This window comes from Coloeus monedula, assembly GCF_965178545.1.
Source record: "Coloeus monedula genome assembly, chromosome: 40".
Taxonomy (NCBI): domain Eukaryota; kingdom Metazoa; phylum Chordata; class Aves; order Passeriformes; family Corvidae; genus Coloeus; species Coloeus monedula.
Window position 1 is genome coordinate 1,734,779 of NC_138820.1, and position 23,856 is coordinate 1,758,634.

Below are 23,856 nucleotides of genomic sequence, written 5' to 3' on the forward strand. Positions count from 1 at the left end.
AAAATGGGACTGGGACCCCCCTCTACAGCCCCTCACAATATGGTCAGAGGGGAAGAATAGGGAGTTTGGGAGAAAATGACCCCAAATGAGGTGATGGAGGAGGTAATAATAGTGAATTTGTGGGCAAATGACCCAAAAAGAGAAGGAATGATAGTGAGTTTGTAGGAAAGTAACTCAAAGGGAAGGGGGGGGGGGGGGGCTGAATAGTAGTGAATTTGTGGGAAAATGACCCAAAAAGGGATGAAGGAGTTGAAATAATAGTGAAGTTTGGGGGAAACGACTTAAAATAGAGGGGAGTAATAGGGATTTTTCTGTGATAAACGCCCAACTCGAAGGGAATAATAGGAAATTTATAGGAAAATGACCCACATTAGGGAGCCTTTACCTCGGTTTTGGGTATAAAACACTCACCAAGGACATTAGTAATGGGGGGGAGAGACCCCGAGTTGAGGGCATTGAGACTCCCCAGATGGTCTCGTGCTGTGGTGGAGAGAAGCAACAACAGAGAATTTGGGGGGAAGTTATCTCAAAAGAGGAATTTTTTCCTCTGACGGGGTCGGGGAGGACGGCGCTGAGGGGACGAAAAGGGCGGGAAGAGCCGGGAGGGCGGAGACCCCCCAGACCCCCCCTCCCTCACAGCGGGAAGAGCCGGGACGCGCCCGTGGTGGAAAACGCTGATTTTCCGTGAAACCTCCCCAAAATGGGGCGTTTCCCGCCGTGTCGGGGGGCCGAATCCCCTCACGGCGGGGGCGGGGCCGGCGCTGAGGGGACGGAAAGGGCGGGAAGAGCCGCGCGCTGCACGGGACGCCAGGGGGCGCTGCTCGCGGCGCGCGGCCAATCAGCGGCTGCGCTGCGGCGGGGGCGGGGCCCGCGGGAGCGGGAAGATGGCGGCGGGCGGCGGCAGCGGTGCCGGGCCGGGCGCGGGGCCCGGCGGAGGTCCCGGAGCCCGCAGGGGCAGCGCGAACCGGGACGCAGAGGCCGAGGTTTGGTGCCGGCGGGTGCGGGAGCTGGTGAGCGCGGTCCCCGCCAACCGGCTCTGCTTCGAGTGCGGCCAGCGCGGCGTCACCTACGTGGACATCAGCGTGGGCAGCCTCGTGTGCACCGGCTGCTCTGGGGCGCTGTGAGCTGGGCGGGGCCGTGGGTGTGAGGGCGGGGCCGCGGAGGGGGCGGGGCCAATTTAGCCCGGGAGGGCGGGGTCAGCTCTTGGTGGGTGGGGCCACACCGGGTCAAGCGGTCATTGATTGGCTGCGCCCGCTGGGGGCGTGGCTTAGCGGGAGGGGGCGTGGCCGAGGCACGTTGCTCCGCATGCTTGAGTTCTTGGATGACTTTTTTGAGAGAAAAAGCTCCGTTTTGGGTGTTTATGGGCGCAGGGGGGGCGCTGACCCCCCGAATCCCTACGCAGGCGGGGACTGAACCCCCCCCACCGTGTCAAGTCCATCTCCATGACGACGTTCACCGAGGCCGAGGTGCTGTTCCTGCAGGAGCACGGGAATGAGGTAAGGGAGGGGCTGTGAAGGCCCTGCTCTTTTCATCCCACCCTGCCCACATCCCCATGTCCCCTCCCCGATCCCCCCAGGCCTGCAGGCGGGTCTGGCTCGGCACCTTCGACCCCCGGACTTCACTGCTCCCTGACTCCTGCGACCCCCAGAAGCTGAAGGAGTTCCTGCAGGAGAAATACGAGAAAAAGCGATGGTATAAGAGGAGTTGGGGGCGCATTTGCGGAGGGCAGTACTGCGTGAGGACCCCCTCAGTCAGTATTTTGCCCTCCCTTGGCAGGTATGTGGCACCAGAACAAGTGAAAGCCCCCCAAAGCAACACAGCGGAGCCCGCACCCCCCCAGCTCCTCCATGGGGACACGGGGACACTGCCACAGGTGAGACAGGGGCACTTTTGGGCGTACCCAGGGGGAATTCCACCCCCTGACCTTGTGGTGCCCCCCCAGCCCCGCCAAGCCACCCACCGCCCTCCCCAGCCTGCCCGAAAGGCCAGCACCGACCTCCTGGCTGACATCGGGGGCGACCCCTTTGCTGGCCCTGCCCCAGGACCTGCCTTTGCTGCCTTCCCCGGTGAGCTGGGGATGTTTCGGGGTGCTCTGGGAGGGCTGGGAGGGTACTGGTCATGGAGCATGGGGGTCTCTTGGGGGCCTGGTGACCAGCTATGAGTGAGTGACCCCAGCCCCCTCCCCAGGCGTAGCCCCACCCCGATCTGCCTTCCCCGGTTTTGATGCCTTTGGAACCAGCCCTGGAGCACCAGCGTTTGGGGGAGCTGTGCCCCCCTTCCACACCCCACCCACCTCCACAGGTACCCTGAGACCCCCCAGGACTCTTGGGATGGGGGCTTGGGGTCTTCCTGGCAGCCTATGGGGGACTAGGGAGGGGTTTGGTGGCCCCCCCATACCTTTGGAACACCTGGGATTAATGGGAAAGGGGGAGTTGAGGTCTCCCCATTCCTTGTGGGGTTCTGGGGACGGGGCTTGGGGTCCCAGCACCATTCTAAGGTACCTGTGGGGCCAATGGGGAAGGATTTGGTGGCAACCTGAGACCCCTGGAATTTTTGGAGAGGGGGGAGGAAGTCCCCCCATCACATTCTGGGGGCTGGGGAAGGAGTTTTAGGTCCCCTCCCATCCAGGATTAGTATCAACCCTCTCTTTGTCGAGTGTTGGGGGGGGGGGTGCTTTGGGGGCTCTGTCACTCTCAGGGGTCCTAGGAACTTTTGGGGACCCCCCCATGGTTTCTCTCTTGCACCTGCAGGGGGTGGGGCCACCTCTGTTCTGCCCACAGGGGGAGGAGCTTCTGTCAGGTAGTGCCCCCCCCTTTTCTCCCCCTACCTTGCTGAGCGTGCAGGACCTGACCCTCCCCCCCTCACGGCTCACCCCTCCCCCCTGCAGCCTCTTTGGGACCTTCCGTGCCCCCCCAGCGCTGCCCTATGGGGGTAAGTCAGGCTTCATCCCCAACCCTTCGGACCTCTAAAGGTGAGGGGGGGCCCAGGGGTGACACCTGTGCCTCCCCACCCAGGCTACACCAACCCCTTCACAGCCCCCGTGACCCCCAGACCCTCCACCAACCCCTTCCAGAGCAACGGCCCTGGTGAGTGACCCCCTGACCCCCCCCATTCCCCAACCAGGGTGGGATCTGGGGGGTCCCCAATGCTGTGTCCCCTCTTTTAGGTGCTGCTTTCACCTCGCCCCCCGTTCCTGGGGGATTCCCCAGCCCCTTCCAGGCTGATGGTAAGAGCCGGAGGGGAGTGGGGGTGTTAAATATTGGGGAAACCTCTGCCCAACCCCCCCCCCCGCTGACTCCTCCACATTTCACCCCCCAGGATTGCCTTTTGGTGGGTTCAACGTTGCCAAAGCTTCCACCAACCCCTTTGTGGTGAGGAGGGGGCCGGGGGAGAGTTGAGGAGGTGAGGGGAGGTTCCTGAACCCCCTTTCCCTGCTGCTGACCCCCCCCTTTTGTGCCCCCTGCAGACGGCTCCGACCCCAACGGCCCCATTCGGCATCAGGCACCCGAGCACCAACCCCTTCCTCTGACTGCTGCTGCTTGTGGGGCGCTTGGCCCATCCCTCACAGCCCCCCCAGATTGTGGGGAGCCCCTTCCCCTCCGCCGGGACCAGGTTTTATTTTTGGTTTGAGAGATTTATCGTGATATCTAATATATATTCGATAGAAACGGCTTCGATCTTGGTACCTCTCTGGAACTGAAACTCCCCCGCCGCAATCGCCCCTCCCCTCTAAATCCGTGGGGCCCTCACTAAAGATGGCGGCCACGGGTGGCGCCCTCACAGCTCTGCCCTCAGCCAAGATGGCGGCCCCCGCAGTCCCCTGCCTGCCCTCAGCCAAGATGGCGGCCCCCGCAGTCCCCTGCCTGCCCTCAGCCAAGATGGCGGCCCCCGCAGTCCCCTGCCTGCCCTCAGCCAAGATGGCGGCCGCCGCCTCACCGCTGAGGGCACGGCCGGGGCCGCCTGCCCTCAACAAAGATGGCGCCGAGTCTGCGCTGGGGGCGGGGCTTCGCTGAGGCTCCGGCGGGGGGGGGGAGGGGGGAATTAAGGGTGGTCTCGGGGGGGGGACGACACCCCCAAACCCCCCCGCGGGGCTCGGGCCGGGCTCAGCTCCTCCAGTACCTGCTGGGGGAAGGGGGGAATTAGTGGGGGTTAATTTGGGGAGGGGGTTAACGGGGGGCGACACAGCGTAGCTGGAGGGGGAGCATCCCCTTTTGGGCGCAGAAAAGACAAAAACGGACAAAAAGCTCAGCAGTGGCAGGCAGGAGATGGACAGGACTGAAACCACCTCCCCCCCCCCCCCCCAAAAAAAAACTAGTGACATCCCCCCAGGTTTTGGTCCCACCCGGTGACCCCCCCAGTCGTCACACAGAGACGGGGATGTACCAAGTATAAGTTTGGGGGAGCTATCCATACTTAGAACACAAAATAATGATTATAATTAATTATAATAACAACGATATAATAGTTAAATATAATAATTTTAATAATAATTAATTACAATAAATTTTGGTCATCTGTATTTTAACATCTTTCCATTATAATTAAGTTACAATTAACTATAATTATTAACTTATTATGCTCACAGTCCCGTATGACAACTCATTATAATAGCTCATTATAATAGCTCATTATAATAGTAACAACTCATAATAATAATAAAACTCATAACTCATTATAATTAATTATAATATGAATAATTAACATCACACCCCCAAGGGGGCAAAAGGGGTTCAGCCCCTCCCCCTTCCCTGCCTCAGTTTCCCCAGCGTTAAGGCACAAGAAAAGGGGAGGGGGGGGGAGGGAAAGGTGCAGAGGCGGGACCCCCCCCCGGGGGTTTGGGGGTTCCCCCGAGCTTTTGGGGGGGCTCCCCCGGGTTTGGGGGTCCCTCAGCAGCCAAAGAGCGCGCGGTGGGCGGCGACGAGCAGCGCCATGAGGAGGCCGTAGAAGAGCGCGAAGAGCAGCCCGGGGGGGGTGCGCCGGGGACGGGGGGGCTTCACCTGGGGGGGGAACCCCGTGTCAGCTGTGGGAGGGCGCAGGACCCCCCCAAATCAACCTCCCCCCCACCAAAACGGTACCTCGGGGACCCCCGAGCGCCGGCAGGGGAAGGGCTGCGGCGTCCGGCGGGTGCTGGGGGGGCTCTGGGGGGGAAAAAGGGGGGTCAGGGAGGGTTTGGGGGGGTAAATTAAAAAAAAAAAAAGGGGCGTGGAGGGCTTGGGGGGTGTTTGTTGGGGTTACGCAGGTGCCAGAGACATAAAAAAGGGTTTTGGGGTAATGAGAGGAGTCAGGGGAGAGGTTGGGGTTCAGGGGCATTTGGGGGTTCTAGGGGGGTCTGAGGAGGGTAGGGGGGTCTTGAAGAGTTCTGAAGGATTTTGTGCAGAATGGGGGTGCTGGGAGGTTTTAGGGGGGTCGGGGGGTGTTTTCAGGGTTCAGGGGCATGTTTTGGGGTTGGGGGGGATGTTTTGGCGTTGTGGAGATTTCAGGGAGGTGTTTTGGGCAGATGTGGGGGGGTTTTGGGATTTTAGGGAGTGTTTTTGGGTTCCGGGGGGGGGGGCTTTGGGGGTCCCACTCACAGCCCAGGGGCGCAGCCGGGCGGCCACACGGCCAAGCAGCTCCGAGTCCCCCAACTCATCCGGGAGCCGCAGCTGCAGCAGCGCCTCGAGGCTCTGTGGGGATGGGGTCACAGCAGGGACCCCCCAAAACATGTGAGGGGGGAGCAGACCCCCAAACCCCCCCAAAATAAACGGGGAGGGGAGGGAGGGTCATTACCTGGCGCATCTCAGCAATCAACTCCCGTTGGTTGGGGTCCGGGGGAGCTGCGGGGGAGATTTGGGGGGGGTCACACCCTGGGGGGGGCACTGGGGGAGGGTACAAGAGGGGGGGGGGCGTGTCCTACCTGGTTTGGGGGCACTGCAGGAGGAGGAGGAGGTGGGGCCAAGGCAGGTGCTGGGTTTTGGGGGGGTGGAGGGGGGGCCGGGGGCTCTGTCGGGGTCCTGGGGGAAGTGGAGGAGTAATTAAGACTCCTGTTAATTAGGGCTGAGCCTGGAGGAAGGGGTAACTGAGACCCGTGTTAATTAGGACTGAGCCTAACGAGGTCCTCACCGGCATCGTCGTCGTCCGGGGGGGTCTCTGGGGGGGGCTCCTGTGGGGAGTGAGAGCAGCCAGTGCCTGGCCCTTGTCCCCTGATCCCATTCCCAACGTCCCAAACCCACCCCCAATCCCCGTCCCAGTCTGCCCCCTCCATCCCCACCCGTCCCCAGTCCCATCCCTGATTTCCAGCCCCAAATCCACCATCCCAGCCCCCAATTCCCAATCCCTGTCCCCAGTTCCCAACCCTAAACCCCCAGTACCTGTCCCGACTCCTCTTCCTCTCCCTCTCTCTCCACACCTCCAGGTTCTTGGGGCGTCTCCGGGAAGTGGGGACCCCTCTAGGGAGAGGGGGAGTCAAAACCCCCCAAAATCCTCCCTGAGCCCCCAAACTGTCCCTGAACCTGCCAAACCTCCCCAAGCCCCTTACCTGATATCCTCGAGGGTGTCACCTCTTGGGGTCTGGCTCTGCTGCTCCTGGGGGACAAAGGGGGGCCCAGGATTTGGAGGGGAACCCCAAAACTTGAGGGGGGGTTCAGGGAGGGTTGGGGGGGTTATGTCACCTCAAGCATGGGCTCCTCCTCGAGCTGCTCCGGGTCACTGTCACCAGCTGTGGGGACAAGGGGTGTGACAGGGGGGTCCCCAGAAGGTGACAGGAGGTCCCGGGGGGGGTTTTGGGGGTTCCACCCCCCTCACCTGCCCCACTGCGCATCTCCCTGTGCTGCCGGGACAGCTCCGAGGACTCATCCGTGGACTGAAACGGTGCCAAAGGGGGGTGCAGGGTGGGGGAGTCAGTTGAGGAACACACCAAATTTTCCCTCTGCCCCCCAAAATGCCCCCAAATCCCACCTCGTTCCCTGACCAGCGCTTGCTGCCGCTGTCGACGCTGTGGAAGCCAGAGTCCAGCCCCCCCCGTGGCCAGAGGGGACACGGCTCGTCCGGGGGACTGCAGAGGGCAAACAGGGCTGAGAGACTCCAAAAACCCCCCTGGAGGGGACAGTGGGGTCCCCCCCCTCTTTGAGCCCCTCCTTTACCATGCTGGGGGGGGGTGGACGGCAGCCTCGGTTTCCAGGTACTTGAAAATGTGGACTTTGCCCTTCAGGCAGATCTGGGGGGGCACAGGGGTGTCAGGTGGAGCTTTTGGGGGGTCGAGGGATCCCCCGGGGCCCCACTCACGTGGGCGGGGGGGAACTGGAGAGGGTTGTTGTCCGCCAGCAGCATTTGGAGGTGCCGGAGCCGCCGGAAGCAGCGCGGGATCGCGACCACCCGGTTGCAGGAGAAATCCAGCCGGACCAGGGGTAACTCCGAGAGCTCTGAGGGGGGGATACGGATACGCGAGGGATCAACAGGACCCTCCCAAAGCGGCGGGACCCGCCCCGAGTCCCTCACCTACCCTCGGGCAGAGCCGAGAGCTGGTTCCGCCGCACATTGAGGTCCCGCAGCGCCCGCAGCTGCCCCAGCCCCGGCGGCAGCGCCCGCAGCCGGTTACAGCCGACGTCCTGCGGGGCAAAGCGGGGGTCAGGGGGGTCCCAACACAACCCGACCCCCGCGGGGCTCGACCCCCGTGCCCCAGCGCTCACCAGCTGCCGCAGCGTGCGCAGGGCGCCGAGGTTCGGGGGCAGCTGGGCCAGGCGGTTGTTGCTGGCGTTGAGGACGCGCAGGGGCAGGAGGCAGAGGCAGGCGGGCAGAGAGCTCAGCTGGTTGCGGCTGCGGGGGGCACAGCGGGGTCACGGGGCGCTGCTGGACCCCCCCCAAATCGCCCTCTCGGGGCTGGGCCGTACCTGAGGTCCAGGTGCGCCAGGGCCTGGAGGTTGGCTATGGCCGGGGGGACGCTGCGCAGGCAGTTGTGGTACAGGCTGAGCCCCTCCAGCGAGACCAGGCGACAAGCGGCCTCGGGCACCTCCCCGAAACGGTTCCGGGACAGGTCTGGAGGGACGAGGGGGACACGGGGGGACATGCGGGACAGGGACGGGGACCCATAGGGACGGGGAACCCTCAGGGAGGGAGAAGGACTGATGGGGACAAGAGATCTTCAGGGATAAGGACAAGGGACGCAGATCCCCGGGGACAGGGGTGCTGATGCCCCCCCAACCGCCCCGTTCGTGGACTCAGACCCGCCCAGCAGCGAGGGGGAAACTGAGGCCGCCGGACCGCTCGGACCAGGCGCTCCGGCTCGTCCCGTCCCGGCGCCTCCTCACCCGCCTCCGGCACCTCCCCGCAGGCCTCGGGCTCCGGGAGGCGCCGAGAGAGGTGGGGCACCCGCAGCCTCCCCTGGGCGGGGGGAAACATCCCGAGTGACCCCGGGGTATGGAGAAGGGTCGGGGGTCCTGCCCCCGGTCCGCGGCCTCACCGGCTTGTGTGGTGTCGCTGAGGTCCCAGCGCCGCGCCGCCGCCGCCGGGAAGGCGCGCAGCCGCCGGCCGGCCAGGCTGAGGGTGCCGCAGGCCTCTGCTTCTTCCAGGGCGCGCTCAGTGCCGGCTCCTCCGGGCAGGCGGCCCAGCGGCGGCGGCGGCAGCTCAGCCGTGACAGCCCCCACCGCCCCCGCGGCCATGGCGGCCCCGGAGCTCCGCTCGCCGCGGCCGCCGCTGCCCGACTGAGCCGCGGACACTTCCGGACCCCGCCACAGGGGCGGGGTCAGAGCGGCAGCCAATCAGAACAAGGGGCGCGCGGGACGGTGGCGAATCGGAGAGGGCGAGTGGCGGGCTTCGTCAGGAGAGAGGCGGAAGTTCCCTCTTTGATTGATAGGTAAGTTGACCAATCGTCATCAAGCCGCGGTGGGTGTGGTGCTCAACTGCAGCCAATCACAGCTAAAGCACACTTCACCAACGGCGAGCGAGAAGGCGGAGCCCGTTGCTTGGCAACGGCCCGGAAAATTTTGGTGGCAGCAGCCAATCGGATTCGAGGAGGCCCCAGATTGATGTGCAAAGCAACCAATCGTCTTGAGGCAAAGGCGGAATTAGGAGAGCCTGGGGACCAGGCGGGGCGGGACGGTTCCACCAATCAGGAGTGAGAGCAATGACTGACAAGCATGGAAGGAGCAAGGAAGCCAATCAGAGGCAGAACAGAGGTAAGCACCGCCCCCGGCATTATTGGGAGCCACGCCCCCAACTGTCCACGCCCTTCTCTTGGCCCCTCCCCCCGAAACCCCGCCCCCGCCCCTCATAAAGAATCCGCACCATTTAAAGGGGACGTCACGGGGAGCCCCCCCGGCGGCCTTCCCCATTTTGGGGGGTCCAATCTGTGCCCCCCTTGAGTGCGGAGTAAGGGCGGGGTCCCCCCAGCACCTTCACTCACATGCTCCAGCGCTGCACCCTTTATTTGCATATGTGCGGGGGGCGTCCCCCCAACTCGGGGGGCTCCGGAGGGGCCCCGGGGGGGGGCTCCGGGAGGTCTCAGGGGGTCCCCCGACACGGCTTCTTGCTGAGGTTCCCCAGAACCTGCTGCTGCTGCGGGCGGTAGGGCACGACGAAGGCGTCGGGGGGCAGCAGGGCTCCCCCATCCCCCCCCAGCCGCCCCATCAGGACATAGCTGGAGCCTGGAAGAGATTTGGGGAGGGGGTGTCAGAACCTGGAGGGCCACAGAGACCCCTGCAGGCCCCCCCCCCGGGCGCACCCACCTTTCTTGAGCGCGGGACAGAGGTGACAGGGCAGCTGCAGCCGCAGCGTGGTCCCCTTGGTTGGCTGGGGGACCCCCAGGCCCCCCGACTTGTAGAGGCTGAGGACGGACACCACGGCCCAGCCCGGCTCCTGGGGGGACCCCCGCGACACCGATTTCACCGTCCCCGTCAGCACTGGAGGCACAGCAAGGGGGGGGTCAGGCACCCCAAAACCTCGGACGCCCCCGTGGTTGGGGGTTTGGGGGGGGGGGGCCCAACCTCCCCTGCCCCTCCCCGACCCCATTTTCTCACCGAAATCGCTGCTGCAGAAATTGCTCTGGAGGGTCCCGGCGCGGCGGCAGCGCTGGGGGCAGGGGGTCCCTGCGGGGGGGGTCGTGGGAGGCCCCGCTTTGGGACTGGGGGGGGGTTTCCCCTTCCCGCCCCCCCGGGGTTTCGGGGGGGGGGTCTCGGGGGCGCTGCCCCGGTCCCGCAGGGTGTAGGTGGCCGAGAAGCCGTCGGCGGTGACGCTCAAGTCCGACACGAACTGGACCAGCAGCTCCGGGGAGCTGGACAGGATGGGGCTGGGGGGACACGGGGGGTCAGGGGAGGCTTTGGGGGGAACACGAAGGGGGCTGGGGGGGTCCAGGGTGGGGTTTGCGGGGGTCAGGAAGGGTTTGGAAGGTCAGGATGAGGCTCGGAGGGGTCCCGGGGAGGGGGCGGTAATCAGAGGGGTCAGGAAGGGTTTGGAGGGAACGGGAGGAATTGGGAGGGGTCGGGAGGGGTTTGGGGGAGTCCCGGGTAGGTTTGGGGGGTGGTCGGGAGGGGCTTGGGGGGAGCAGGTTGCTGTCAGGGTGGTTGGGGGGGGGGGTCAGGGTGGATTTAGGAGGGATCGGGACAGTTTGGGGGGGGCCTCACAAAGGGTTGGGGGGGCTCAGCCGGGTCGGGGGGGGGGCTGCGGGAGCTCGGGGGGGGCTCACCCGGGGGTCTCCTCCCCGCAGAAGCGCCCGAGGCGCCGCGCGTCGTCCCGCGCCCCCCCCTCGAACACGGCCACGTAATCGTAGCGGCAGTGGGGGTCGGGCTCCACGTCGAACTTCCCGAACCGCAGCTCCACCACCTGCACTCCGCCCCGCCAAATTCAGGCCCAAACCCCCGGCCCCGGATCCCTCCGGCTCCATCTGAACCCCCCCGGGTCCCCCCAACCCCTTCAGACCCCTCCCCAGATTCCCCTGAGCCTCCCCGAACCATCCTGGTCTCTCCTCAACCATCCCCAACATCCCCCTTGTGACCCCCGCCAAAAGATTTCTCACTCACCCCCCCCCCCCCCAATCCCTCCTCTCCCCCCAAACCCCCCCGGGACACCTGCGAAGCTCTTCTGACTCCCCCTCCCCAACCATCCCCCAAATCCCTTCCGACTGCCTCAAGATGTCCTGACACCCCCAAACGACCCCGGTGTTGCCCCAAACCTCCCCAAAACCCCCTCTGAACGCCCCCCTCCCCCCCCCCCTCCCCACCCAGGAGCCCCCAAACCTTGTCAGGGGGGGCCACGATGTGCCACGAGCAGCTGATCCCGGGGGGATAATTCTCCTCTGGCCAATTTGGGGTGTTCAGGCTCCCCTGGGGCTTCTCCAGCCGCCCCCCACAAAACTGATGCTCTGGGGGTTGGGCAGGGCGGGGTCACATTTTTGGGGGGCACAGACACGTTTGGACAATCCCCCCCCCCACTGTCCCGCACCGCCGGCATCTCCTCTGTCCCTGAGACCCCCCCAAAAATCGGGGGGAAGTTGGGGGGGGGGGGGGGCTCTGCCAAAACCACCCTGGGATTGGGGGAGGAAATGGAATTTGGGGTGCAAGACCCCCCCCCGGGAATGCTTTTGTAAATTTGGGGGGTGGGGGGGGGGTCGTACTCACCGTCAAAATAGTGCCAGGACTCCCCGAAAAAATGGGGTTTATTAAAGACCCCCGAACGCCGCCGTCCCTGGGGGGGCCCTGCAAAAGGGTTGGGCTGGATTGGGGAGGGGTCTGCGGGGGGCTCGGTGTGGTTTTGGGGGTCTCCATGGGGGTTTTCGGGGTGTCTATGGGGTTTTTCAAGGGATTTTGGGGGGCTCCACGGTGGATTTGGGGGGGGGGGTGGGATGTTCCGTGTGGTTTTGGGGGTGTCTGTGGGGGTTTTGGGGGTCTCCGTGGGGGTTTGGGTGGTTGTGGGGGTCTCCTGCTCCCTGCCGGCAGTGCTCCTTGTCCCCCTTTTCCCCTCAGCTTTTCCCTCCATTTTGTGCCATCGTTGCCCTCATTTTTTCCTGACACTTTGCCCCGTTTTTCCCTCTGGCTTTTCCCTCAGACTTTTCCTTTCCTTTCACTCATTTTTCCTTCCATTTTTAAAATTTTTCTTTTCAGTTCCCCCTCCCCCCCCCCCCGTTTTGGTTTTTTTTTGTCTTGTTTTCCTCTCGTTTTTCTCCTTTTCCCTTCACACTTTCCCCTTCTTTTCTCCTCACCTTTTCCCTCCTTTCTTCCCTTGCACTTTTCCCTCATTTCCCTGTTTCTCCTCACACTTTCCCCCCGTTTTCTCACCACCCTTTTCCATTTCTTCCTCACAATTTTCCTTCATTTTCCTCTTATTCTTTCCCCTCACATTTTCTCCCATTAGGGTTTTCCCTTCTATTTTCACTTTCACACCTTTCCCTCCTTTTCCATTCACACCTTTCCCTCATTCCCACTGTTTTCTCCTCACACTTTTCCCAACTCCAGTTTTTCCCCCTGCTTCTCCCTCTTTTCCCACCTCACTCCACAATCCCCAGGACCTCCTGGGAGGTGTTTTAGCCTCTCAGCCCACACGGTTTTGGGGGTCTCCATGGGGTTTTGGGGGTCTCCATGGGGGTTTGGGGTCTCCACAACATTTTGGGGGTGTCACTATAGCGTTTTGGAGTTCTCCACATTTCCAGGGATCTCTTCGGGTGGTTTTGGGGGTGTCCCCTTGGGATTGTCCCTGCTCCCCGCCGGCGGTGCTCCCTCCCCCTTGGTTTATTTTTGGGGGGGGGGGGTCTTCCCCCCAGCCCCTCTCTCACCCACCATTGGTCGGGGGGCTGCCGGCACTGAACCAGGCCAGGAAGCCCCTCCCGGCCGTGCCACCGTCGCTCTCCATGTGCAGCCGGAGCCGGTTTTGGGGCGCCCGCAGGGCCCCCGGGCGGAAGGTGCCGCAGAAGCGCCCCAAAAGCGGTGCCCCGGGGCCGTGGCCCCCGAACACCGAGAGGGCATCAAAGCGACACAGAGGGTCCGGCTCCAGGTCAAAGACGCGGAAGGACAGGGTGGCCACCTGGCCCTCGGGGACCTAGGGGACATCAGGGGGTCACCACCCGGCCCTTGGGCAGCTGGGGGATGATGGGGATTTTGGGGAGTCATCACCACCTGGTTCTCAGGGATTGGGGAGGACATGGGGACTTTGGGGTGACACCGCCTGGCCCTTGGATGACACTTTGGGGTGTCACCACCTGGTCCTGGTCCTCATGGACCTAGCAGGGCATGGGGACATTGAAGGGCCATGATGGACGTCAGGGGACATTGGGAGCGCTGGGGACATTGGGATATGACCACTCGGCCCTCGGGTTACTGGGGGGGGCAGCATGAAGTCACATCAGGGGGACACACGGGAGACACAGAGCGGTGTCACCACCTGTCCTTCAGCCCCCTGTGGGACATGGGGACACCTGGGGACACACGGAGGGGAAGAGCTGGGACAGCCTAGGGGGAACCCCGGCGTTTTGGGATGCCCGAGGGGGGGTTGGGATGTCCCTGGATGGTGACCGGGGGGGGGGGTTGGGAGGCAGGCAGGGTGTCACTGGGTTTCGGGGTGCCCTGGGGGGGTCCGTACCGTGATGGTCCAGGTGCAGTTGCTGCCGGAGGGGTAATGCCGGGGGAAGCCCTCGCTGGCGATGAACCCCGACTCCCCGCGATGGTCCCCCCCGCACGGGAACACCGGGAACACCGGCCTGGGGGGACATGGGGGAGGGGGTCACGGAGGGGCCCAGACCGGGGAAAAACCCGAGCTCGGGGGATCCCAGACCCCGGAGAGGGGTCTCGGGCTGTGCGGGCTCCTGGTTCCAGGGAGTCTCGGGGCAGTCCCGGGTCTGAAGGGGGATCCTAGCTCGTGGTTGGGGTTCTGAACCGAGGAGCAAGAAGGTCCGTCCCGGTGCCCAGAGGGGTGTCCGGGACCGCAGGGGGGTCCTGGACGAGGGTGTCCTGTCCTGGGAATGTCCCGCCTCGGGCCAAGCCCTGTCTCCGGGGGTGTCGATCCCGTCCCGGGGTGCCACGTTCTGGGGGAGGTCCCGTCCCGTGTCGTGTCCTGTCCCGGGGGGTCCCGTCCTGTCCCGGGGGTGCCGTTACCTGCTGGCGTTGGACCGGGCGCTGGGCTGGGGGCTCGGGGCCGGATCCTGCCCCGCGGCCGGGGGAGCGCTGAGAGCCCCCAGCGCCCCGAGCAGCAGCAGCGGCAGCGGCGGCGGCCCGAAGCGGCTCATGGCTCGGCCGGGCCGGGGCGAATGGGGCCGGAACGGGGGCGGGGGGGGGGGGGGGGGAACCGGGGACACGGGGAGGGATGGTGGGGGGGCGGTGATGAACGGGGAGGGGCGTGACCCCGTGGTGACACGCCCGAAGGGGCGGGACGAACGACCCCGCCCCAGCCCCGCGCTGCCTGCGTGGGACGGGCGGGGCCGCCCGGGTCAGGGGCGGTGCTTGCACGAGCCACGGCCACCGCAGCCAAAAGGCGAGGAGCCAGGGAAGGAGGCGGGGCACCCACGCCAAATCCATTTCTCAAACGCCACGCCCACGTGGCGACCACGAACGGGAAGAGGCCGGAACGCGAGGTGCGGGCGGGGAGCCCCTTAGGCCCCCCCCTAGAGGCGTGGCCGGGGCGCGGCCAGCGGCTGCCAGGCCTGAGTGGGCTGGGCCAGCAGAGAGGAGGCACCAGGATGGGGGGAGGGGGCCCACAAATGAGGCGCTTTTTAATTAGTGGGATCGCCATTAATTAGGAGCTCCCCTGCAAGAAGAGGGGCCCTCCTGACCGAGGGCCCCTCCCACAGACACACACACGCGGAGGGGGGGGCAGTGTGACAGCAGCTGGGGGCCTCCCCGGCCGGGAGACCCCCCCCGATTGTGGGGGGCGGGCGGGAGCGGAAAGGCCGTGATTGTCCATTTCGGGGAGGGCGTGTCCCCAAAATTCCACACCCCCTAAGGGACGGGGCCCCGCGCCTTCAGGTCGGGAGCCGAGCGCTGGCGGCGGACACGGGGTGGGGGCGTACCCACGGCGGGGGCCGGGGACCCCCCGTCCAGGGATCCTCGGCGGGGACGCCCCGAGGGAGGGGGCGGCGGAGGGGGGCTGTTTTCGGCTTGGGGGGACTCCCCTCCGCCCCCCCAGGCCAGGCGGTGCTGGGGGTTGCTCTTGAAGGGGAAGCGCAGCTTGGAGTCCTGGGGGGCCGGGTGGAAGCGGGGGGACCGGCGGGGGGCTTGGGGGGGCTGCGGGCCCCCCGCCATGAGCCGGGCCTGCTCCTGCCGCAGCCAGCGCAGCCGCCCCCGCCGGAACGCCGGGTCCTGCTCCATGAGCCGGCACAGCCGCGCCGCCGCCGCTGAGGGGGGCGACGGGGGGCGAGACCCTCCGTCCGTGCTGGGCCGGGGGGGGTCCTGGGAAGGTTCTTGGGGAGACGGCTCAGCCTCGTCACCATCGTCCTGCGGGGGGGAAGGAGAGGGGGGCTTAGAGGAGTCTGGGGAGGCTGTGGGGCAGGAAGAAGGGGGGGGTTGTGGGGTGGGAAGGGGCGGATTTGGGGTGTCAGGGAGCCGTGTGAGGCAGCCGGGATCTATGTTAGGGGGTTATGGGGTGCTACGAGAGGTCGTGGGTCGGGCTGTGGGCAGGCAGACCCCATGCAGACCCCGTGGTCTGTGCTGTGGGTCAGGCTCTGGGGGGCACGGGGGCCACCGTGCCTCACCAGCGGCAGCGGGATGACGCGCTCCATCTGCCCCACGCGGTCGCGGAGGGCGCGGATCTGCTCGTCCTTGGCGCTGTTCTGCCGCTTCACCTCGCGCAGGATCCCCGCCAGCCTGTCCAGGTGCAGCCGCAGCCCCTCCACCTCGCTCACCGGCTCGCCGCTGCCACAGCCCTCCTCCTCCTCGCCGCCACCCACGGCGTCCCACACGTCCCTGGCCACGGCGCGCCATCCGTCGCGCTCGGTGGGCTCCCGCTTGCCGTGGCGGCGGCACAGCTCCTGCAGCTTCGCGAGGCTCAGCGCCTCCAGCTCCCGCCGCGCCGGCCGCGGCTCCCGCAGGGCCACCTCGAGGCTCAGCTCCCGCACAGCCTGAGCCTTCAGGTCGGCCATGGTCACCCACGGGGACGGCGACGGGGAGGACGGGGTCGGGGATCCCCGCCGGCGCTGCGGGATCTGGTAGACTCGCAGGGGCTCCCGGCGTTTGCCCGGTGCCGGCAGCGGGAGCCCGGCCCGGCGCAGCACCGAGCGCACGGTGGGCGCCGGCAGCGCCTGGCGCAGAGATGAGATCAGGCGCCAGCCGGCCTCGTAGCACCGGGGGTCGTCGGTGGCGAGGGGCTGTGGGGGGACGTGGGGGACAATGTTGAGGGATGTGGGCGCTGCCCAGCGTGGAACTCGGGCAGCCAGGGGAGCCCGAGGGACACCTAAGAGACCCCCAAGGGATAGCCAGAAGACCCCCAAGGGACACCCAGCACATTCATGGGACACTAAGAGGACCTAGAGCACAACTGTGACACCCAGGGGTCACCCAACTACATCCAGAGCACCTGGGGGACACCTGTGACACTCAGGGACTGCCAATGGGACACCTGTGGGACACTCAGGGGACACTGAAGTGACCCAGGGAACCGCCAGGGGAGCTCAGAATTCCCAAATGATCCACATGCCCCCCTCACCTGTGGCTGCTCCATCACTTCCTTCTCCAGCTGGGGTTGGTTCTCCAGGTCCTGGAGCCTGGGGCGGGGGACACGCACGGGGTGAGCCCCCCGCGGCCATCCCCGGGGGCTGTCCCCAGGTGTACCCAGGGGGTGTCCCCACCTCTGGAGGCGCATGTCGATGCCCTGCTGCTCCAGCAGCTCCCGCTGCGCCAGGTTCCAGTCTGGAGGGGGCCCGGGGGACACCCCCTGTTCCCGCTCCCGCCGCGCCTGCTCCGGGTGCGTGAAGCGGAACACGTGGTTCTTCCCCAAAATGAGGCGGTGGCCTGGTTGGGGAGGGGTTGGAGGGGTCACAGGGGGATAACGGGGAGATTTGGGCAGGGTCACAGGGAGTTTTGGGGGGACTTGGGTGGGAAATGGGGGTTTGGGAGTGTCATAACAGGTTTGAGGGAAAATTTGGGGCTGACACAGGATTTGTGGGAGGTTGAGGGGAATTTGGGGGGCAGGCGGAGAATTTTGGGAGGGCACAAGGGAGAGACACAGGGATCTGGGGGGGGATTCCGGGGAGACACACAGAGATCTGGGAGGGCGTTGGGGGTCCCTACCCGACTTGAGCACCACCGGCTCCGTCACCTGCTTCCCGTTGACGTAGGTCTCAGCCCCCTCGCACGGCTCCAGGGTCACCACAACTTCAGGAGGGGACAAGGGGAGGGCGAGTCACCTCCCTGCTCAGCTGAGGCAGGGGAACCCCAAATCCCATCCCCAACCGCTCCAAATCCCCCCCAGCACCACGTCCCTCCCTCTCCCACCGGCACGGGGGGAGCGGTACCTGGGGGGGCTGCGGTGACCTGCTCCAGTGACAGCGTTTGGGGGGGGGGTTGGGGGGGAGAAAGAGGAATTAAGGTGTGCCAGGAGGGGGCAGGGCAGGGGAGGGCGCCCCAAAATCTGGTGCCCCCCACCCTGAATCCCATACCTTCCCCCGAGGGGTCGGGGCGGCTGCGGAAGAGGCAGTGCTGCTCCCGGATAAATGGCCCCGACAGCTTGATGTCCACGTCCACCTGGCCCACCCTGGAAGAGGGGGGCATGGGGCAGATTGGGGGAGCCCAAGAGACCTGAGGGGGGAGCCTGAAGGAGTTTTGGGGGTGCCACAGCCCCCCCCTTACCTGGTCACACCATCCTTGATGTGGTAGAGAAGGCACTCAGACATCAGTGGGTCCTCGTTGAGGTTCACCAAGTGCGGGGTCTTTTGGGGGAGGGGGACACAAAAATAAAAACAGAGTCAGGGTGGGGGGGTCCCTCGTGGTGGGGGCCCCCCAGCCCCCTCTGACTTGCCTTTTTAGGGGAGAACACGCCAACGGTGCCGCCGTCCTCCCGCAGAGCCACCCCCATCTCGGCCAGCAGTGCTTCCCTGGGGGGGCACAGGGAATTTGGGGGGGGCCCAAGAGGGTGGGGGGGGGGGGGCCCAGAGGGCTTTGGAGGGGGTCTGGGGGAGTTTAGGAAGTGTTGGGGTGGGGTTTGGGGGGGCATATGGGGAGTGCATAAGGAGCATTTGGGTTGACCTTGGTGGGGCTGTGGGGGGTTCAGGTTATTTGGGGGGGTTGGGGAGTGTTTTGGGGGTTGTGGTGGGGGGTTTGGGGTGCCCCTCACCGCTCCAGCCTCAGGGCTTCCGTCCGGCGCAGCTTCTCCTCCCACGTCTCGTTGAGCTCTGCGATGATTTTCTCCGTCTCCTGCGAAGAGCAACAATTTTGGGGGGTACCCCACAGTTTGGGGGAGGGGGGTCACAGACTCCCCGTGGGTCAGGGGAGGGGCTGGGGGGTGTTTTGGGGTCACCTGCAGCCGCTCCATGGCCTCAGTGGGGCCCAGAGGGGGCTCCAGCCCCGGACCCCCATTGAGGGTGGGGGGTGTCGCGGCCGGGGGGGCAGAGAGGGTGGTGTCAGGGAGACCTGGGGGGAGATGGGGGCTCGGTGTGGGGCAGTGTTGCCTCCTGCACCCCCATATCAAACCCTAACTGTCCCTCTGGCACCCCAGCTGTGCCCCCCACACTGTCCCCTAAACCCCCCGTGCCATAAACCCCACCTTGGCTCTGCTCCCAAATCTCCTCTTCCCCCAAAACCCCTCTGTAAACAACACCCCAAATCCGTTCCCCCTACAAAACCCTCTAAATCTGACCCCCCAGACCCTACAAACCCCTTTAACTCCATCCTCACACCCCAAACCCCACCCAGCCCCTCACCCTGGGCGCTGAGCAGCTCCTGCAGCAGCGTCACCTCCTCCCGCAGCTCCTCGAAACTCCTAAATCCTCTCACAGCCCCCCAGATCCCCTCACGGCCCCACAAAATCCCCTCGCAGCCCCCCAAATCCTGCCCAGCCCCTCACCCTGGGCGCTGAGCAGCTCCCGCAGCCGCGTCACCTCCTCCCGCAGCTCCCGGATCAGCCGCGCATTCGGGTCCTCGTTGATCACGGCGTGGCACCGGATCTGCTTCGTGCGGTCGGCATAGCTGGGGGTTAGGGGGAGAAAAGGGGCAGGATCAGGGCTGGGACCCCCCTCCCCACACCCCAAAACCCACCGAGGGCCCGCCAAAGCCCCCTCCCTCACCGCAGCGTGCTCAGCGTCTCCTCATAGTTGCTGTCGGCCGGGCTCAGCGCCGCAATCATGGCCGTGCGCGAGTTCCCGCCTGCGGGGATGGGGTTAGGGGGGCCTGGGAACCCCCAAAAATCTCCTCACTCTCCCCCACTCCTCCCCAAACCCACCCAGGTTCTCCTTCAGCAGCCATGTCAGCACCGAGTCCCGGTACGGGATGAAATCCGGCTTCTTCTTCTTGCTGGTCTGCTTGGGAGGAGGGAAGAGGGAACAGGCCGGTCGTGAGGGCTCCCCAAAAAAGGAGAGGACCCCTGAGGGTGGGAGGCCACAGGGATTGGGGCGACAGCCCCCCAGGGCCCCCAGACTCACCGCCTCGGCCAGGGCAGAGATGACCTTTCCCAGAGTGGTCAGAGACTTGTTGATGTTGGCGCCTTCCTGGGGAGGGGGAGGAGGGGAAGCAAGGCTCAGAAGGGCTTTGGGGGGAGTCACCCCCTCTTTTCGGGGGGTGCAGGGGGGTCACCGCTCACCTTGAGGCGGATGCCCTTGGCCCCCGAGGCATCGGCGCGTTCACTGCCTGCCAAGTCCACCAGGCTGATGCGGCTCACCTGGGGGGGGCAGGGGGATTTGGGGGGATCTAGGAGGGAATGTAGGGGGGAAATGGGGGGGTGAGGGGACTTGGGGGGCACTTTGGGGGGCTTGTGGGGGTGATTTGAGGGAGTGGAGAGAATTGTGGGGGGTGTTTGGGACGGATGTGGGGGAAATTTGGCGATGTTTGGGAGGGGCTTGGAGGGATTTGGTGGGAATTTGGGGATATTTTCAGGAGCATGGGGGAATTCAGCAGGGATTAACTCGGGGGAACAATGGGTGACGGGGCAATTTTGAGGGTGGTTTCAGGGGCTCTAGGAGTGGATTTGGGTGATAATTTTGGAGGTGACTCAGGGGGATTTAGGGGTGACTTTGGGGGAATCTGTGGGTGATTTTGGGGCACCCTGGCCTTCTCTGCAGCGAGATCACTCAGCGGGTCACAGCTGTGCTGGCTGAAGATGACAGCAAATTTTGGGGGGACTCAGGAGATTCGAGAGGGTCATTTCAGGGGGATTTTGGGGTGACCCAAAATTGGGGTGGGAGAGATTTAGGGTGTGACTCTGAGGCTCCCCTGACCTTCTCCGTGGTGAGGTCACTGAGCGGGTCCCGGCGGCGCTGGCTGAACACGATGGTGAACACAGCATGCGAGCGGCTGCTCGTCTCGTTCATGTTTGTGGCTGCCACTGTCCTGCGGGGGAGTTTGGGGGGACCCTCGGTGCCTGGGGGCATTTGGGGGATTGGGAGTGCCCCTGTGCCCCTCTGTGCCCACACCTGGCCTTGTTGCCGCTGTCCATGAGGTCGGCGATGTCGGCGAAGGAGGCGACGGCGAGACGCGACAGGTCCTGCACGTAGGGTCCGAGCAGGGGGTGCTCCCGCACCCGCAGCCCCCCCCGGCTCTTGGGGTTCAGCAGGTCCCGCACTCGCTCGCAGTAGATCTCCAGGTAGCTCACCTGGGGGCCCCAACACGGTCAGGAGGGCCCCCAAAACTCATGGAGGTTGAGGGGGTGAACCCACAAAATGGTGGGGAAGAAAGACCCAAACTGGGGGCAAGTGAAAGCCCAACTTCGGGGGCACACCCCCAAATTGATGGGGATGTTGGGGGTTGTTCCCCAAAATGGTGATGGGGAAACTCCCAAACTGCTGGGGAGCTCCCAAAATGTTGGGAGGGGTGGCAGATGAACCCCCAGACTGCTGGGGGGGGTGGGGTGAGTCTTCAAGAGCTGAACACCCAAATGGCCTGGTAGGGGATCTGCAAGCAGGGGGTCACGCTCTGAACCCCCAAAACCCCCTCACCTCCACGGAGAAGGAGAGTTCAGGAGATGCTTCCCAAACTCCCAAATTCCCCTCACCTCCACAGAAAAAGAAAGTTCAGGTGACCCTTCCTGAGCAACCCGGGCGAACAGATCCTCGCAGAGCTGCGGGCGAGCGCCATTGAGCTGGGGGCTGCAGGGGGCTCCAGCCCTTCCCAAGCCCCCCGGGAGGCCCCCCGGGCCCCGGACCTGCGGGATGATCCCGCGCTGCCCCGGCTCCTGCCGCCCCATCATGGTGTAGGACTTGCCGGCGCCGGTCTGGCCATAGGCCAGGATGCAGACGTTGTAGCCCTCGAAGGCGTGTGCCAACATCTCCTCCCCGATATCCTGGTACACCCGGCGCTGCGAGGCGAAGTTGGGGTCCTCCTCCTGCAAGGGAGTGAGTGAGGGACCCCCAGATCCCCCCGCAGGTCCCCCCACGCCCGCCCCGGCACTCACCGAGGTGTGGGACCAGTACGAGTAGTCGAAGGTGAAGTGTTTGGTGGCGTCTTTGGGGAGCTTGGGGTTGGTGATGCCTGGGGTGGAGAGGTGACAGTGGGGTTGGGGTGACCCCCCCCTCCCCACGTCACCCTCAACCCCCACAGCACCGTCACGCCCCCCAGAAACCTCTCTGTTGCTATTTTTAGCCCGGCAGCAGCTGGTCCTCCGGGCCCGAGGCCAGCATGGGACAAGGACAGTTGGGGGGGGGGGGGGCGGAGGGGGGGGTCCCACACCGCAATCCCCCACCCCTGGGGTGTTCCCTCTCGAGACCCCCCCTCCAACGTGACCCCCACTCACAGGTGGTGTTTCCTTGCATCTGGATAACGCACTTGGCCTGGCGGCTGCTCTCCCGTGCGCTGAAGGGCCGGACTCTGACCGCCACCTTCACCGAGGCACCCGCCATGCCCGTGACAGCGTCACCCTGTCGCGACATGGCAACGTCACCTCCCGGGAGCCCTCTGCGAGGTGTGTGGGACCCCCGCCCACGCCCACCCCCAACAACGCCCCAGCCGGGGTTGCAGGGAGGGAAGGGGGGGGGGGGGGCCTGGATCTGTGTCCCTCCCTCAATCCCGGCCCAAGGAGAGCCCTAAAAATAACCCGGGGTGGTGCCGGGTGAGGTGGTGATGAAAGAGCCCCCCCGCGACCCTCCCTAGCACCCCAAAAGCACAGGTGGCACTTTGGCAGGGTCAAAGATCAGGGGTAGGGGCAAAGGGTGAGATTCGGGGTAAAGGAGAGAGGAAGACGGGGGTGAGAAGCCCCCCGGATCCCCCCCGGTCCCAGGTGATTTCAGGGCAGAATAAACAGCACATGACACCCTCCCATCCCGCCCCCGACTGTCACTGACCCCCTCCCAAAATGCGGGGGTCCCATCCCCGGGCCTCAGGCCCCCCACCATGGAAAACAAGGGCCGTGACCCCGTGACCCTGAGAGACCCCAATGCTGGCATCAACTGCCTATACCACCCCTAAATCTGCGTCTACACTCCGAGACATCCCCAAACTGCACTATAGCTTCCTCTAAACCTGCCCCTACACCCATGTGACCCCATAAGCTCACTCTCTTTACCTCTCAAATCGCCGGTGGGACCCCTGTACCTGCTCCCTACCCGCCTGACATTCCTTAACTTCCCCTATAGTCCCCCTAAACCTGCCCCTATGACCCTCTGTTCCCCCTAAACCCAATTCCTACACCCCTATAACCCCCTAAACTCCCCTACAGGATCCCTAAACCTGCCTCTCAGGGACCTGAGCCCCCCCAAACCCCCTGTGACACCCCCTAAACTAGCACCCCAAAAGAGACCCAAACTACCCTATAACCCCTCTAAATCTGCCCCTAGGCCCCAGGGAGCCCCTGAAACCCACTTTCCACACTCCTCGGACCCCCCAGGACCCCGTACAGCCCCCTTAAACCTGCCCCTACGCCCCTGTGACCCCCCCGATTTTGCTCTCCGAGCGCTGAGACCCCCCCAAACCTGCGCCCACGGCCCCGTCACTGCCGCTCACCGGTCCCGCGGTGCCGCATCCCCTCGGCCCGGGGGCTCCCGGGCCGTCGCCGGCGCTGTCCCCGCCCGGCGGCTCCGCGGCGGCTCCGGGGCTGCGGCCGCGCCCGGGCCCGGCGGGGCTGGGCCGGCGCGGGGGCGGGGCCTGGAGCGTGACGTCAGAGGGGCGGGGACCGGCGCTCCGCCCCCTCTTAAAGGGCCAGCGTGGTGAAGATGAGAAGTCTTTTCCCGCCTTTTTCTCTCAGGATTTTCCGGATTTTTTCCTCACATTTTTCTCTGCTTTTTCCTTCCGGGTGTTCCCCATTCTTTTCCTCACACTTTTCTTTTTGTTATATGATTTTTTTCCATTTCCTCGGCGTTTTCTTCCTTCTCGTTTCCTACAGGTTGTCCTACATTTTTTGTCACGATTTTCACTTCGTGTTCCCTGAGCTTCTCCATTTTCTTTCTCACTTTTCTCCCTTTTCCCCTTTTTTCTCTCACACGTTTTTCCCTTACCCTTTCTCCCTGTTCTGGCCCTTTTCTCATCACACTGTTCCCCGTTTTTCTTCTCAGGCTTCTCCCTTTATTCCCCTCAAATTTTCACAGGTTTGTCCCCTCACTTTTTTCAATCGTTCGCTCTACTTTTCTCTCACTCTTTCTCCCGTTTTCTCCTCACACTTTTCTTCTTTTTTGCATCATCTCCCCCTCCCTCACCCCTTCCCCCCATTTTCCTGCTTCCACTTTTTTCCTCGTGGCCCCCTTTCCCTAATTTTTTCTCATACTTTTTCCTCCATTTTCGCCCATTTTTCTTCCATTTCGCCTCACTCTCAGGACCCCCCCACGACACAGAG

General features: G+C 64.6%; 4 protein-coding genes across 9 annotated transcripts; 1 reads left to right on the plus strand and 3 right to left on the minus strand.

Annotated features, from left to right (window-relative positions):
• The first annotated feature begins 246 nt into the window (after positions 1–246).
• On the plus strand, positions 247–3,650 carry AGFG2 (ArfGAP with FG repeats 2). Of its 4 annotated transcripts, none has more exons than XM_082300509.1 (12): positions 247–1,120; positions 1,403–1,496; positions 1,577–1,692; positions 1,777–1,873; positions 1,943–2,066; positions 2,188–2,301; positions 2,751–2,799; positions 2,888–2,931; positions 3,015–3,086; positions 3,167–3,226; positions 3,319–3,371; positions 3,467–3,650. In XM_082300509.1, exons 1-12 carry the CDS (start codon positions 885–887, stop codon positions 3,527–3,529), a joined length of 1,122 nt encoding a protein of 373 aa, XP_082156635.1. In that variant the 5' UTR covers positions 247–884; the 3' UTR covers positions 3,530–3,650. The 4 variants fall into 4 exon arrangements, with proteins under 4 accessions (XP_082156635.1, XP_082156636.1, XP_082156633.1 ...); XM_082300510.1 differs by having other exon boundaries at positions 3,036–3,086; XM_082300507.1 differs by lacking the exon at positions 3,319–3,371.
• Positions 3,651–3,995: 345 nt separating this feature from the next.
• LRCH4 (leucine rich repeats and calponin homology domain containing 4) lies at positions 3,996–8,754 on the minus strand. 3 transcript variants are annotated; one of them, XM_082300501.1, is made up of 17 exons: positions 8,435–8,754; positions 7,866–8,010; positions 7,665–7,791; positions 7,478–7,583; positions 7,261–7,397; positions 7,119–7,192; positions 6,934–7,030; positions 6,781–6,838; positions 6,648–6,694; positions 6,515–6,561; positions 6,348–6,425; positions 6,100–6,139; positions 5,894–5,990; positions 5,767–5,813; positions 5,571–5,663; positions 5,076–5,138; positions 3,996–4,119 (listed from the first exon to the last, which is right to left on the minus strand). In XM_082300501.1, exons 1-17 carry the CDS (start codon positions 8,631–8,633, stop codon positions 4,042–4,044), a joined length of 1,533 nt encoding a protein of 510 aa, XP_082156627.1. In that variant the 5' UTR covers positions 8,634–8,754; the 3' UTR covers positions 3,996–4,041. The 3 variants fall into 3 exon arrangements, with proteins under 3 accessions (XP_082156627.1, XP_082156626.1, XP_082156628.1); XM_082300500.1 differs by lacking the exon at positions 3,996–4,119 and adding an exon at positions 4,460–4,997 and having other exon boundaries at positions 8,435–8,751; XM_082300502.1 differs by lacking the exons at positions 3,996–4,119; positions 5,076–5,138 and adding an exon at positions 4,460–4,997 and having other exon boundaries at positions 8,435–8,753.
• Positions 8,755–8,976: 222 nt separating this feature from the next.
• PCOLCE (procollagen C-endopeptidase enhancer) lies at positions 8,977–14,517 on the minus strand. The gene is made up of 9 exons (XM_082300527.1): positions 14,052–14,517; positions 13,540–13,657; positions 12,741–12,999; positions 11,205–11,329; positions 10,655–10,791; positions 9,990–10,258; positions 9,699–9,872; positions 9,377–9,617; positions 8,977–9,101 (listed from the first exon to the last, which is right to left on the minus strand). Exons 1-8 carry the CDS (start codon positions 14,180–14,182, stop codon positions 9,475–9,477), a joined length of 1,356 nt encoding a protein of 451 aa, XP_082156653.1. The 5' UTR covers positions 14,183–14,517; the 3' UTR covers positions 8,977–9,101; positions 9,377–9,474.
• Positions 14,518–14,734: 217 nt separating this feature from the next.
• On the minus strand, positions 14,735–23,152 carry KIF1C (kinesin family member 1C). Its single transcript, XM_082300526.1, has 22 exons — positions 23,031–23,152; positions 21,826–21,949; positions 21,487–21,563; positions 21,238–21,417; positions 21,088–21,153; positions 20,510–20,688; positions 20,315–20,426; positions 19,681–19,758; positions 19,523–19,588; positions 19,324–19,399; positions 19,169–19,247; positions 18,949–19,070; positions 18,403–18,515; positions 18,220–18,299; positions 17,905–17,980; positions 17,736–17,815; positions 17,546–17,640; positions 17,178–17,261; positions 16,736–16,898; positions 16,594–16,651; positions 15,644–16,255; positions 14,735–15,386 (listed from the first exon to the last, which is right to left on the minus strand). The coding sequence occupies exons 2-22, from the start codon at positions 21,929–21,931 to the stop codon at positions 14,892–14,894; spliced, it is 2,997 nt and encodes a 998-aa protein (XP_082156652.1). The 5' UTR covers positions 21,932–21,949; positions 23,031–23,152; the 3' UTR covers positions 14,735–14,891.
• Between the last annotated feature and the right edge of the window lie 704 nt (positions 23,153–23,856).